At 38.0% G+C, this 16,349-nt stretch overlaps 1 protein-coding gene across 3 annotated transcripts in view; it reads left to right on the top strand.

Annotated features, from left to right (window-relative positions):
• Positions 1-339: 339 nt before the first annotated feature.
• The window catches only part of LOC126416378 (probable peroxisomal membrane protein PEX13), a 103,764-nt gene continuing 87,754 nt past the window's right edge, over positions 340-16,349 (top strand). For 2 of the 3 annotated variants that reach the window (XM_050084056.1, XM_050084058.1), the window contains exon 1: positions 7,426-7,630. In XM_050084056.1, coding sequence (XP_049940013.1) covers positions 7,548-7,630 — 83 coding nt within the window. In that variant the 5' untranslated portion in view covers positions 7,426-7,547. Of the gene's footprint in view, positions 391-7,425; positions 7,631-16,349 lie in introns of those variants that run through there. The other variant, XM_050084057.1, reaches the window with a different exon arrangement.

The raw sequence follows: 16,349 nt of genomic DNA, 5'->3' as shown, positions 1-16,349 counted from the left end.
CTCCTTCTTCCTACAAAGGAATTACCTGCTGTTGACGATGTGATTCGAATTTGCAGACATTTTGTATTTTAATTCCAAGATCAAGAAATACATTGCGTTTTATGACGTAATTGAAATAATAATAATTGTAACATGCAGATATGCACACATTAAAATAAGTCTGAACATAACGAGTCGGCTGAATTTGCTGCCCCTGTAGGTGCCCACCCGTGTGCGGCATACGTCTTGCGCGCTCGGTCCCAGCGTCCCTGCCCGTTGGTTGTTAACCTGTTGTCAAAACTGTGTCGTCATTTTCGCTCGCAGATTACATACCACCACAGCGGCTTTGCCACAGATGACATTGCATCGCAAGTAGGTTCTCAAACTTAACATCGCAGGTAGCTGTTATCACAGGCGTCTAAAGCTAGCGAAATGAGGGATGCTCAACTACTGGACCTACCGATAGATGGCCCTAGCGCGTGCCGGCCAAACATCATATCATTGAGTGTCCGCCAGAGATCACTGGTGTCCGCCATATCTGAATTTGGCAAAAAGCGAAGTGTCAAAACACGGATGAAAATGTTTTTCGTTCTGCGCCCTCATAAGTCTTTTATATTCTATGTTCTAGATATCTACACATCAACATAATGAAGTGTTTCTAATCTAGCGAGAAAAAACAGTGACTGTTCTGCTATGAAATTCCTAAATTCGAGTGTGTTTTGGAAGTTTGACAAGCTGACCTATAAATTGTTTACTATTAATTTTATGAGTGCTTTACTTATTTGCCCGTTTTAAAACACTATTTAAGATTCAATGGAGGTCAACAAATTACCTTGCTTGCCAAAGCTTTTAACTACAGGTATAATTCGGAAAATCAAGTCTGGAAAAGAGTGAAGACGTCCCTTAAAGAGAAGTTGACATCGTTTGCTTAGGGGTATCTTTACTGACAACAGAAATTACAACTGAACTATTAAAGTATTACTTTCGTATAAACGGAAAAAATTTTTCTTTATCTGTAGTGATGCATTACCGATCTGCTTATACGCTGACACTGTAATTGCAACATGCACTTACGAATTTGGCTCACTCTTTGATCAGAAATTTAAATACCATGATATTATTAACGCCTGTACATGACACGGTGTATTTTAACTGAGTGATAAGGTAGAAGTACTAGTTTTTGAAAGTGCTTCAGTCTTTGATACGAGACAAGAAATACATTTAAATGAGAGAAACACAAAAACCAACGTTAAGGCTCCTCTTAAATGCATGACTTGTATCATTTGGAAGTTAAGTCTATTAATAATATTATATTGGACTGATCCATGATGATGTAGGAAGTGAAGGAACTTGTTGAAAATAACATCGTTCACAGCTGTTAATTTTAAGGTTGGGGTGTCTTAAAACTGTAATTTTCCAGTCCGACACCCAAACAATGACTGGTACCATGGTTTTATTTTAAAATTGAATTCAAAACATGTCAGTGAGAAAAAATTATTACACTATGAATTACAACCATGGAATCTTATTTCTGTGAATCTTGATTCCAGTCTTTGACATGGTGTCGATCACTGAAATGACTGGTTGTCAGTATAGGGCCCAAGCAAAAAACAAACCTGAAAGCAAAAGCTGCAGAAGTTGGCACCCCAATGGCTGCTACAATCTGTGAGAGACAAGGGTGACATTATATTTCAAATTTAGTGTAAAAAGTTCCATATTGTCTGAATTTGTCCTTTAATGACAGGACATTCTAGTCCAGTCGATTTTCTTACCTGCAAAAGTACACCAGCCAATACCAGTGGCACAAAGGCAGTGCCAAATTACAAACTATCCAGTAACAACAGAAGTATTGCTGGACAATGTACAGTAAATAATATGTAATAACCTGAGAAATTCAGAATTGATTTGAAGAAATAGAACAGTATTTGGAAAGAGAGTAACATTTTGAATATAACAAATGACGCAAGTAGAGTTTTCAGTTATTATGAGAGCTTGCTTAATTATTTTTTTTCCTCTCTCTTCTCCATTTTCAAGGGAAAAATGTGATAACATAAAAGTGCAAGAAAGTTGTGTACAATGTTGGAAATGACGAAAAAGAAAATCTCACCATGCTTTTAACAGCATATGCTGCTGTAAAGCTTGCTCCTCCTAAGAACATGATGTTCTCCAATCTCTCTCTCTCTCTCTCTCTCTCTCTCCCCCCTCCCTCCTCCATGTGAAGAGTATTCCTGTAATAACAGCTAATAGCATACCAAGAACACGAGGGTGTCACAGTGGAGATTTGTTTTCTGGTACAGAGGTCTGATACAACTATTCCACAGCAAAACTTACTTTCAATAGGTGTGTTAGCAGTGCACTCCCATAGGATAACAGAATATTATATCCTCCAGGAATCACATTGGGTACACCACTTACAGCATAAACTGTACAGCAACTACAATGTTTTGTGAGCAAGTAATACCAGTCAGTATCTTTAATATTAACATAACTCTTGACTCCCATAATTACCTGCTTATACATGTGCTTGTACTACAGGTTATTGGTAAAGCAAATACTTATTGAATAGGTCTTACACATTTAATACTTAGCAGAAATTCTTTTATTACTGTATCACCTCTATGGTGAATTAAGAGGTACTGACTGGTTTCCATGAACATTTAATAGAAGCCTTCTTTTTACCTGCTATTGATAGACAGCCATTCCAAGTTCTGTACAGAACAATCTCTCACATTTTTCATGAGGTTTGTTATTCTGTACAGTAAGATTTCCTCTTCTAAATTGTAAATATTGCATTCAGACATTGTTGGTATTAAAGGTAATTCATGAAATAAATTATATTTAAACCAGAAAATTAAAGGTTCCACATGGCACATGAAAAGTACCTTGCTTCACACATGTATGTACAGATTCCAAAATGTCTGTGAATTAGAGTTACGAACTTTTTTAAATTGAAATATGAAGATCACAATACTTTGGGTCAGCAATAACTCAAACGTAAAATACTTTTGTTCCCTATGGGAAACTTTGTTCTTCACGTGACTCGTGCAACTGCTTTCACTCTTAATGGAAAACTAAACGGTTTATGTTAAAGCTAACTAGCAAAAAGTGTAACCATTGTTACATAATTTCTGTGAAGTAAGATTCCTTATTCCTTCCTTTGTCATCATAACTTGATAATTTCAGTTCCATATGGGACATATGAACTAAAAAAATGAAATGCTTTTATTACCAATCAGCAAAAAGTGTAACCGTATAATGAAGGTAAATGTTGATTATTTGCATTCTCCCCCCCCCCCCCCCCCCCCAACACAGGAAAATATAACAGAAAGACCTCCTAACAAAATTAAGAAAATTAGGTTTTGCCTGAATCAGGCCCCCTTATTCTAGAATGGTTCTAAAGTAACAAGAATGCTTACGATCATTTGGAACATTGTGTTCATTATAAGAAGTATTAAAACAAGAATTAAGAGAGTAACAATTTTATTGCTCTTATGTTGCAGAGTATCCACAAACATTACTGTTTGAAACATAGGGCCACTGCATACTCCATTAGATAACACCCATTCTGTGATTAAACTGCTTTCTTAAAGTGAAAAATTCAATTAACATAGTTATTGAGGGAAATATTTTCTCACACTAAAAGCTATCTCTCAAATAAGTCTCAGAACTTTTTTTCATTAATTTCACACAAATCACCTGTTCTTAATGCAAGTGCATATTTTGTAACACCTAACATCTTAAAATAAGCTTATATAATAAATAATTATTGTGGTGTCACCGTCAGACACCACACTTGCTAGGTGGTAGCTTTAAATCGGCCGCGGTCCACTAATACATGTCGGACCCGCGTGTCGCCACTGTCAGGGATCGCAGACCGAGCGCCACCACAAGGCAGGTCTCGAGATACGGACTAGCACTCGCCCCAGTTGTACGGACGACGTAGTTAGCGATGCACACTGACGAAGCCTCGCTCATTTGCAGAGCAGATAGTTAGAATAGCCTTCAGCTAAGTCAATGGCTACGACCTAGCAAGGCGCCATTAGTAACATTGCATGTATCTAAAGAGTCTCACTTGTATCGCCACAATCTCCAGATGTACCAAAAGGATGGATTAAAGTTAAGTATTCCAGAAGCTACGTACTTTTCTTTATAGCATTCATTACGTATCCTGTTTCAGACCTCACGCCATCCTGCTTTAGCTTAGTGCGTGCCTTTCGGCTTCCTCTCATTGTGTCTAGGCTGTCTTGTCTAGACACAACAATTATAATTTTGTTACAATATCTACACAGGATGTAAAGAGTTAATTTTACTTCAATGTGATTCATCGTTTGAAGTTCATCATTGTACAACAACAAATCTATGGACAAAATAGTTTTAAAAAATCTGTCAAAATGTCACACCCATCTGCATGAAATGTCCCAATACATAATCTTTTCCAATTTGAGCACTATACATGATTAAACAATATGAGTTTATTTAACTTCTGCCTTATACGTGATTTGTTGTTTAAAATTTTCTCAGCGGGCTTTTTTTTCCATATGTTTTTAAGCATGTGCAGGAGTACAGGGATGCAATCTTACAAACAAGTTGAGTCTGAAGTAAATCATCAATCCCAATTTCATAATGGTAATCATGACGAAGAGCAGGAGCAGGAAATGGGTAATCTACAAATTTAATTTTAACACAATGCAAAATCTTGGCCTGTATATATTTCTGTCGCATATCCCCAGCAATCACAAACATCTGAAACAGTTTCTGAGTATTCTACAACAGAGTACACGCAGTCACTTGTTTTAAACAGTTTTCCCCAGTTAACAAAATTTACAAATGCATTTTTATTGGCCATATTGGGAAAAGCATAGAGATAAATACATTCTAATGCAGATTTAACATTTCTTGCATGGAGCAGCAATGGAACACCAATGATTTTTAAGCTTTTGATATAATTTTCAGTGTCTGAAAATACCAAGGACTAGTGTAGCAGGGGATACAACCCGTCGGCTTTGGACATTGACGTCACAAGTCGCCAATCGAGAAGCGATTCTTCTTAGTGTTGTAGCTCCCTTCAGTGACTGATAAGTGTTTTTTGGCTTTTTTAAAAAAAAATCTCACGAGATAGAATAAACAGATCCGCTTTATTAAGCAATCAGTAAAAAAACGAAACTGAAACATAACAGCAAAAGCGAAAATGGTAAACTGCTATCTGGCGACTTGTGACGTCATTGTCCAAAGCCGACGGGTTGTATCCCCTGCTACACTAGACCCAAATACCAAGACAATAAGATTTGTTGTCAAGTCTCAGGGGGCTCTTATACCCTTTACCTAATGGATTTCTAGAGTTCAGAATATCAAACATCCTATCAATAAAATACAAAAATTCTACTGTTGCTTCACTTCCTTTAAAATTTGGATCACAAACCCTCCTCAAAAACTCTATACTATCTGCCACGCTAGAACTCAAAGTCTGTGCAGCTAATGAAACATTCATTTTTCTATTTACACTACTTATATGTTGTCCTGATAGTTTGTTCGCAAATGTCATACCTTCTTCTTGTTGTACCTTGTTCAATTGCTCAATGAAATGCCATCTAATAATGCCAGTTGGAGACTCAATAGCAGATACTTCTGCTAGAGCATTTCTGGCAAACTTAATCATATGGCACATGTCCAAGATACATTAAACATTGTATTTTTCCACAGGATGAGGAAAGTAGCTTTTAAAATCACCCTTGTAAAAATTTAAAGTACAGCCAAGTGAACGTAAAGTGCTTATATTTACCTTACAGCCATCACATGTAACACACCAAACCCTAATGCTAGAACTATGCAGCCTCTCTAAAGCAGATTTTATCAGTGTGGCCTGATTATTTGCCTGTACACCGTTGATAAAGAAATATGCAATCAGGCATTTAAATTTGCCTTTAATAGAGACAAGCATGAAAACCAGAGCCTCAGATGGCTCTACTACTTCTTTTACTGAGGCACTTCCCCACCAAAGTCTAAAAAACCTGTGCTTAGTTCCTTGGTCCCAAACTACTTGCTTCCTAATTGCCACACTGTCTACAATTAGACATGAATCGCTGAACTGGTCCCTTACAATGTACTTGAAAACATCTTTTAAGACGCCAGGTTCACAGTCTACACTTGCCACCCATTTTGAAATCAATGGGGCAGAGGCATTAATTTTTTTCAGGTATTCATATGCTGCTGGTGAATAAAAGTACACAGTCATCGCAAACATTTTCACATTTGTTGTGTATCTATTACCCTTTGATGAGAGAGAGTTGTTCACTAAATTGCACACTAATTCCACTTGTGTTCCTTTCTGATGATTGAGGAAGTTATGTAACTTCTCAGGAAGATGCCCCTTCTCCTTCAATGAACTTATCATGTCATCCACGGAAAACACTTTCTTCTTCGAATTTTTTCACGAACACACTTCAGTTTACGTTTTAATTCGTGCACAATGTCTGAGGAAAAAAAATGCAAGTTTCGGTCGCCTTGTCTTCCATTTATACTTTCGACTGTATACCACAATCAATTACTGAAGAACCAACTGCACTCTAAATAAGGAAATAATTTCGTTATATACGATTGAAATAACTCAAGGTTTGATGAAAAAATATTATAAGAAAACGTTGGGGGTGTGAAAACATCCTTATACTAACGTTTTCGACACAATTCGCAGCTTCTGCATTGGATAAGTGGGACATGCTTTCCACGGAAGAATTCTCATTGACAACATTCTCCACGCAATCAGCAGCGTCTGCAATGGGCAAATCGAGCACGGATTCCATGACAGAACGCTAAAAACAAAAATATGGACCTGTATTACAACATTGCTTAGACCTATGTAGCGTACGAAATAAATTTACAAAAGTAAAAAGCGCACACACAGCAAGGAAAGTAATTAGCTACCTCAAATGGAGAATAATCGTTTTCACTCAAAATCCTAACAACATGTCGTCGTGACTGTTTATTTGGTGCATCAAATGTGTCGGAAAGTCAGAAACTATGGCACTGCTTCTGGTTTGAAACGTTTCTCCCACGTTCCAGGGCTCACTACGTAATCATCTTGTCGGAAACGGTTTCCGCAAAGAAAACTGCAAGACGTAGGATTAAAATCTTTCCGCTTCACGGAAGTGATCCATGTCTTTAGTAGCTCTGGGTGCTTTAGAGGAAACCTGTTCAAAAACATCGAATTAGCAAACGCACTAAGTCTGTATTTTTATCGTATTGTATCGGTAGTCGTATTACCTGTGAAATGGTAAGTCACTCTCCTTACTCCATCGCTTCGTACAATTGAAATCGGAACAAGAAATCACCATTTCGATAGTCCGTAATTCCTTATTTACACCGTACAGACCGAGAGTAACTTCTTGCCAAATTCGAATATGGCGGGCAATACAGACGACTGTAATCAGCTGGTAGAGCCATCTATCGGTAGGTCCGGTAGTTGAGCATCCCTCATTTTGCTAGCTTTAGACGCCTGTGCTGTTATCATTATGTTCGTGTCATGTGTATGTGTTTGACGTTTTTAATGTATCGTCGTGTGTTAACTTTCTGAAATGGCTGCGCCACCAAAACCGTGGGAAAGTGCCGGTGCAAACTACAGGATTGCCTCAAATTTCCCGAATCCACCAGGATTCAGGCGAGTATTTTATACTTTTCTGTATCCCAAATTTGTCTTGTGTGTTTATACTTTTCTGCTGCATACGGAGTTGTTCGTTGGTAACTTGAAAAAGAGACTTTTTTTTTCGCCCTGATTATTTTTGTTTATAAGGACTGGGACTTGTAGTTACTTGTTACAGACTTTGTCTAGGCAGGACAGCTTTTGCATTATAGGCAGCAGTACACTTTGGAGATGATGTAGAAAACAGGTTTTTCACTATCTCACCAATTCTTATTCTAAGCAATTCTAAGAACCTGTCATTTATGCATAAGAACCACGATGTGTGTAGTAGTTTCTGGAGGTTGTTGTCAACAATGAACCATCGTGAGAGAAGATCAAGTTAATGTGAATGGGTCAAGTAATCCGTTTAGGTTAGCATGGATACTTTCTTGGAAGTTACGTATTGCGGAAACAGAGTGCAGCTAGCTTCATCAACAGAATTAGCATTTCCCTCTTCTGTTATTAACATTGTAATTTCACACCTCTTTGTCCTATGATGTATTCTGGCATCTCTCTGTGACCACGAAGGATAATCCTTGCGTGAAAGGGATATTCAAATGACCGACGATAGTTTACAAACTTATTATAGGTTGCTGCTTAAGAGGTTAGATGTTCAATTACTTCCATCAAAGTTTATTCCTTAAAAATTTGTAGCTAATAATTACAGTAGTTCTTCAGAATGGTTTAGAGGTGCTTGCTGTTATGTAACAGGCCTATTATCTTCTTTGTCAGACCTCTTGATTTCAGGTATTTTTCTGCAATTTTTAAAAAAATTGTATATGATACTATCAATTATATACCAGTCTGTTGTGACTTGCTCTTTAGCTTAAGAGATCTTTCCTCATCATAGTCAGATAGCAGTGATGTGTATGTGAGATGTGCCTGCTTGCGTGAATGTGTCTGTTCCTTTCTTTTCTGAAGAAGGCTTTGACTGAAAGCTCAGTGTGTAAGAGTCTTTTCGTCATGCTCATCTGCAACTCAGTGTGTCATCTTTACAGTGAGTAGCAACCTATCCGTTTCATCTTTGTTATGTGAGATAGGCTAGACACTTAAACACTGTCACAAATTAAGACATCATGTTTAGTGAACAACACAAGCAATCAGTGTATTGATGAAATGTGATGTCATATGTTATGTGTAGGATGTCAGCAATGTTTTTGTTTATATGTTTGTTATAGATGTCAGTTGTACATTTTGTTTACAGTGTTGTTTACATCTTGTGGATGGTGGCTTAAATCATATTGTGGAGATGGTGATCCGTCGAGGAGAATAATATTTTGAATTTTCATATTCTAATGAACTGTTGCGTAGCCCGATGTCTAATTTAGATTGGAAGGTGGTGTTTAGTTGTGAGTTGAATGTGATGACAAAAAGCTGTTTCGGTTAAACAGAGCTTTTGATGACAAATTGATCTGGTGTGCACTATGAACCATAGGCTACTTCCTTTTTTAATAAATTATCTATATTCACATTTGATCTGCACTTTTCAGATTTTTAACATGGTCGAAGGTGTTAATGATGTGGTTATTACTCTGTACTTCTGTAGAGCCTTGTTTGTGATGTTAACCATTTGTAGTTTCTTAAGGCTTGTATGTCAGCTGTATCAATGATATATTGTTCTGACGGTGCAGTACAGTGTTGTTAACTAATCCTCAAGTGTGTATTGGCTAACAAAAAGTCAACTTTAGGTTGACACACACTCCATAATATTATTTTTTGCTAAATTGCTACTGGTAACAATTTAAAAAAAATTATTTTGTGACAAATCGGGAGGCTCCTTGACAGTTGTAAAGCACTAGTCCGGATAAATTTATATGAGAATCCAGATGTTTATTTCTTAGGTTTAATATAGTTTCTTTAAGTTAATTTCTGAAGTATGGTTTCTATCTGGTTTCAGTAAAATTAGATAGATGTATTTCAGTAATAGAGTGACAGACTAAAAATTGAAAGGTCCAAAGATCAATCCTCAGTCATTCCTAGGATGTTTACTATTTTTCGCTGTGGGTACTGGTAATAAAGAAACCACTCTGTCGTACTGTGGTTCAGAGTCCGTGCTAAACTGGCTCTCTTGTCCTGTTCAGCAGTCATAGGAAAGCAAGGCATACCATGGACCACCTCCAGTAAGACTGTTCCTAGTCATACACTGCAGTGTTTGAACCAGTCTTTGGTGTTGGGAACTCTATTTTTTAAACTGAACTGAATAATTAGAAATTATTGATTGGAAAGTGGACTTATGTAATCAAGAAGTAGTTTTGAACTGATTGTATTACTTGTTCCAAAATTGGCAAAGTTATTTATGAATCTAAAGAAATGCATTAGTGGCTGTGGAAAAACTGAAATAACAGGATAAAGAGGAACATTTGACCAAGTGTGACAACGCAGTGGTTAGCACACTGGACTCCCATTCAGAGCAATTCAAACCAGTGTCCAGCCACCCTGGTTTAGGTTTTCCATGATTTCCTTAAATCGCTTAAGGCAAATGCCGGGCTGGTTCCTTTGGTTGAGCATGGCCACTTTCCTACTCTCTCCTTCCCTAATCCAAGCTTGTGCTCCACGTCTAATGACCTCATTGTGTATGATACATCAAACACTAGTTACCACCTCCTCCTCCTCAGTTATGAGCTTTGACCACTAACATAGGAAAGATGCGACAAATATTGTAAACGAGATGGAGGCTATAATGATATATCAGTCCCAATCTTATAAAATGGGCCAAGCTAGAGATTAGCTGGTTTTTTGCTTTCACATTTGTTGGTTTCGCTGGCTTGCATCCAGACTGTCACCTTTCAACTTAACCTAGACCTCGGGCTAAGCTATAGATCAGGCTGTCACCACAAGAAGGCTTTTTGCTTCCACATTCATTGACTCCACCAACTAAAAACCAAATGGTCAAGGTACACACCAAAAGATGACACCACAGCATTCATTAACATTGTCTCTGCTCAAATCTGACAGCTAGTCTTGGATGTTTCTTGTGAACCCAACAACATATTTGAAGCAGTCTCTGTCTTCTGGTAATGAACAGATACCGTCCAGTGTAAATAGCAATGTTCTGTAGTTCTCTTGAACACTAAGTGCTAACCACACTGAGTTTCACTAACACCTGTTGTGAGATTTATTATTGTGCAACTGTATCTTGTCAGTAAAAGCAAGACGTTAGAAATCCTATCTAATTCAGAAAAAACTTTTTCTTGAAATCATCTGAATATCTAGATTCAGAGATTGAAAAGTTCTGTTCGCTACATGGCAAGTAGTAGTGTTTGTTATACAGCTGCATGACTAGTAGAAATGTACTGTAAGTAGCACTTGGTATTTAGAGATGTCAACTATTTTCTCTGTGACATCTGTATTACTAAACACCTGATCAAATTCACGGTGCATAGCCCTAGCCAGAGGTTGTCTGTTTAATAGCTTCCACGGCAGTAAAAATTTCATTTTTAGAATTAGGGTTATGTCCTAATCTGTTTATTAAGAAGTATAATCTTTCACTAAGGGCTTAACACAATAAGTGAAGTATTAAAGTGAGAAACTGTGTATACATCTGGCGGCAGTTCTCTCACGGCACTCAAATTACCCAGAGGTATCCGGTATTTGAGAATGAGAACTTTTAGTGACTTCCAACAAACTTTACACAATTTCAGACCTTTCAAAACATTTTTTTCTCTCTAACACTTTCCACAAAATAGTGGAACGAAAAAAGTTCATTGCTTATTACGTTTTTGCTGTATATGCAGTGAAACTTCAGCATCGGGGGATGATGATTTAATTTATTACTTTTTCACCAGTAACTGAATTTGAAACAGATTTTGCAGACAGTGTCCACATGTAGCACTGAATGTAGCTGCAAAATTATATCACTGTACAGCACATACCTCAGTAGACTTGACTTCATAAACAGTAAGATACATGAGAAATTAGCTTCTTTTAAGTACAAGTTACTCAGACTATAGTTGTGCAGTAGTTTATAATTAGTGCGTTCAATGACTTCCAACAAATTTGAAACTTAGTTTGATCTTTTCTAAACTTTTTCTCACTAACTTCATCAATCCCAAGTACTTAATACACTAAGTCATTTGTGAAGTAAACAGAATTTTGAAGAGTTAGAAGCTTTTTTATGCATATGAGAGCTCAGTTCTTTAAACAATCAGAGGTTTGTGAGTACCACACTAATAAAGTAAATATTTATCTACTATTATTAGGACATTCTAATGTAGCAGTTACTGGGGAGGGGGAGCGTGCGCGCCAACCTCAGCAAACAATTGTGCTGTAGCCCTTACCAAATGCTTTGTGTTGAGCTTGCTTGTTGTTTTCTTTTATTATCTGCAAATTAATAGAGAGACCACTCCTGATCCGTGACGGGCTCAAGTATGACCCTTACAGTACCAGATGGATCGATGATAACTATGACAACATTAGTTGTGCTCTCACAGAAGCACAGAATATGGACATACTTTCAGTGCTGCTGTGAGAGGGAGGCAGGGCTTGTTCCCCTGCACCGTTCCTGTCCCCTTGGGCAGTCTGAAGTCCTCCTTTGTGTTTATGTTAATGTTTATGCCTTTAGTGTCTACAGCATGTAATAGGAAGCAAGCAGCAAAAGGTAATAGTAAAACTGACATGGCAGCAGCTTTTTTTCAAAGTAGCAGTTTTCCTAAAATTTTACCCAATTAAATTTAGATGGCATAAATGTGAATAGCTTAAGTAGTATAGTGACGATTTATTGTTAATACATTATACAGATTAAGTTTCTACGATATCTTTGTTTCACATTAATGTAAATATACCTTAACTCATCCCACATTCTTTGAGAGTCTCCTCCTTGATCTACGGAGCACAGTGATCGAGTGAATAGCAATTGCAGCTGGATCTCTCATCAGGCTGTTTTTAGATGTACATTGAGAAGTCATAAAAAAGTTAAAATGGCAATATGCTAATTCCTGGGATTACATGCCAACTTTTTTAAGAAGGAAACTACTAAATTGTTGCAGATAAGTGTTCATGGTTTAAAAAAAAACAGTGAGTTGTTTGGCGAGCTATTGTGGAAAAATAAATTTGTGTGGTTGCTGATGTATATGAGACATGGCATCCTTTCTTTGGGTGATGATTATGACACTGTGCACCATGTGGTAGGTGCTGAATACATCCTGTGTACTCCGTATTCAGAATCTCTCTCCCTACACCAAACTTTGAACAGGCACTGTGTGTGTGTGTGTGAAAAGGTAAAATTATTATTTCTATTGATACACACTTATAAAAGTGCACAAGACTGTTGTAGCCTTCAAAACTCCTAGTTCTTTCATTGGGTACGAAAGAGGAATGGGTTGGGTGAGATTAAAAGGGAAGAACAGATAGCCCCAGGATAAGGACCCACCTTGTGTGATCACAGACTATAGTATAGTTAATTCTCCCCCCACTGTTAAGAAAAAGGGGCGGAGAAGAGCAGAGGAAGTGGCCAAGGCAGTATTGCAACCTCAGTACACCAACAAAATCAATCTGAGGGTAATGTAAAATACCTTAAATCTTGACCTACCTATCTCTATAATATTGTGAATATACTATCACCTTTTTCAAAACGGTACAAATAGAATGAGATTTTCACTCTGCAGCGGAGTGTGCGCTGATATGAAACTTCCTGGCAGATTAAAACTGTGTGCCGACCGAGACTCGAACTCGGGACCTTTGCCTTTCGCGGGCAGGTGCTCTACCACCTGAGCTACCGAAGCACGACTCACGCCCGGTACTCACAGCTTTACTTCTGCCAGTATCTCATCTCCTACCTTCCAAACTTTACAGAAGCTCTCCTGCGAACCTTGCAGAACTAGCACTCCTGAAAGAAAGGATATAGCGGAGACATGGCTTAGCCACAGCCTGGGGGATGTTTCCAGAATGAGATTTTCACTCTGCAGCGGAGTGTGCGCTGATATGAAGCTTCGGTAGCTCAGATGGTAGAGCACTTGCCCGCAAAAGGCAAAGGTCCCGAGTTCGAGTCTCGGCCGGGCACACAGTTTTAATCTGCCAGGAAGTTTCATATCGGCGCACACTCCGCTGCAGAGTGAAAATCTCATTCTGGAAACATCCCCCAGGCTGTGGCTAAGCCATGTCTCCGCTATATCCTTTCTTTCAGGAGTGCTAGTTCTGCAAGGTTCGCAGGAGAGCTTCTGTAAAGTTTGGAAGGTAGGAGACGAGATACTGGCAGAAGTAAAGCTGTGAGTACCGGGTGTGAGTCGTGCTTCGGTAGCTCAGATGGTAGAGCACTTGCCCGCGAAAGGCAAAGGTCCCAAGTTCGAGTCTCGGTCGGGCACACAGTTTTAATCTGCCAGGAAGTTACAGTACAAATAATTTGAACTTTTATTCCACTTTGTATTATGTTTTAACATTATGTTACAGATATTTATGTGAAAGAGACAGAGTTTGTGTGGTGGAATTATTGTACTCCTTGCAGATTATTTACCGTATTTATTATATGTGGCAAGCTAAAACTGTGTACTGGACTGGTGGTAAACATGGATTTCAACTTTTCCCATAACAGTTTAGCCATCCAAGCAAATTCTGTGATCTTACTACTGGCTCCTTTCTCTACCTTGCAAATTCTGCAGAATCTGTTTTATTATATCATTGGGATAATACCATTTTCAGGGACTTTGTGTAATCTCTGTTGAAGAATGTTACCATACTGTTAATGATGAAGTCATCAGGGGATGCCTGTCGATGAGGTATTTTATTTTTTCTTGTCAAAGACATCATACAATAGGAAGAATAAAATCATTAAGTAGAATTATAATTTATGGTAGAATGTTAAATCAACCTCACTTAACACTCGTATAACCAAGTCAACACGTTAAAAACATATGTAGTAAATTTCATTCGAATGTGTCACGTGGTAATGAAAATGGTGTCCAGCAGGGTTTTCTGGTGTTCAGATTCCACAATTAATCCATAAAATAGCAACCTTGAATAGCCTTGTTGTTCAGTGTAACAATGTCATTCCACATGTCATTCCACCTGTTTGCAGATTAGCAATGTGGTGGATCATGTAGTTCGCTACATTGAGGATGTTCATCAGTACTAATATACTGTTGTTTCTTCAGATTTTCTGTATATTGTGGTATGTCCATCCTTAGATGATTCAGGACTTTCCATGTTGTATAAAAGAGTTTGAAACACCCAGAAATTTCCCCCTTCAGGTTGTGCCATGGAAAAGAGTGCCACCACAGCTCTACTTGACATTTATTGGGTGACAATGGGCTTGATTTGGCTACTTGTAAAAACATTTTTCTTGATTTTAATCTCTGTGGCTGAGGATTATGTCCAAACATAGGATTTCTCGAATTCTCTTACTTTTTGTTTCTCAACCTGTGTTGCTGTTCTTATCCTTACTCCTGGAGGATCTATACCCTTAAGCTGATATATCTATTTTATATGGCTAGGGAAAAAATATACTGTAATGATTGGGCTATGTCATTTGTCGTTCAGGGCTACAGCTACTTTTTCCGCAGGAATAGAGTTTCACCAGACTGGGGCAACCTAAACCGTACTGGAAAAACACAAGGATAGAGCAGATGTGTGAAGGATTGTGGGTTGTGCACCCCATTAGCTGGTTCTCAGCTTTCATATTCTATTGTTCTGGGTACATACTTTTATTTTTGTACTCATATTGTATACCTTTTAGGGAATGGTATGATAGAGCTTGGCTCCCAGGTATTTCAAGTTAGCACAACGTGAGAGGCAATATCCATTCAATGTTACATTAAGTTCTTTCTTTGTGTAAATGGAAAGCAAACAGTCTTGTTTTTCCAGGCTTGGGCTTAGGTGAGGAGGATTATTATTGTAATAAACAGCAAAGTTCTCGAGTACTGTTAATAGTTTCTTTTCCACCCCTTTGAAAATCTTGTCTTGAATGGTGATCAGTGTATCAGCTACATGGATATAGGAGCAGATGTCTAGTATGATCAGCAGGTCATTGGTTTGTTTGTTTGTTTGTGTGTGTGTGTGTGTGTGTGTGTGTGTGTGTGTGTGTGTGTGTGTGTAAACAACAGTGGAGCAGAAACACCTCCTTCTTCCTTGGAGGCCATTTTTCTGGTCTGCCAGGCACTCCTTTTGTTTTTAGGGTGATAATTGTCTATTTTATAATAAGCAGTCAGGATGAAATGTGGCAATATGTAAGCCTTAATGGTACTGTATACTTTTTTAATCAGTTTCTTATTGTTGATTGTATCATAGACTGCTGTGAGAGCAGTGGCAGCCACACTTGTTGGAAGCTGTCTTCTATATGTTGCATGAGGTTCGGGATTTGATGGCAGCGTGACTTGTCAAGGTGAAAGCATACTTGTTCTCTAATAATAAATTGATTTGCATAGATTGAAATGCACTTAAGGCTCAGTCTCTCTAATACTTTATAAATTCAACAAACGAGAGATGGCCCTGAAGTTTATTTGTATCAATCGTGTTCTTAATTGGCTCAGTTAGTACATCACTGACAACGAAAGGTAGTTAATTGGCTCATGTCAAGGTGAGGTATGTAGTTGTGTTGCATATAATTAGTTCTCCAGTTTTGCACTAATCTTATATTATTCTCATGTGCATATATTTGATATTGACAGCTGCAGTATTTTTCTAGCCTTTAGTGAATTTCCTCTGTATGACGTAATATACAGGGTGGTCATAAAATGTCTGAAACGCTTGTCGTGATGTTGTAGGGCAG

Source organism: Schistocerca serialis, chromosome 8, assembly GCF_023864345.2.
Source record: "Schistocerca serialis cubense isolate TAMUIC-IGC-003099 chromosome 8, iqSchSeri2.2, whole genome shotgun sequence".
NCBI lineage: Eukaryota > Metazoa > Arthropoda > Insecta > Orthoptera > Acrididae > Schistocerca > Schistocerca serialis.
This window is presented reverse-complemented; position numbering and strand designations above follow the sequence as displayed.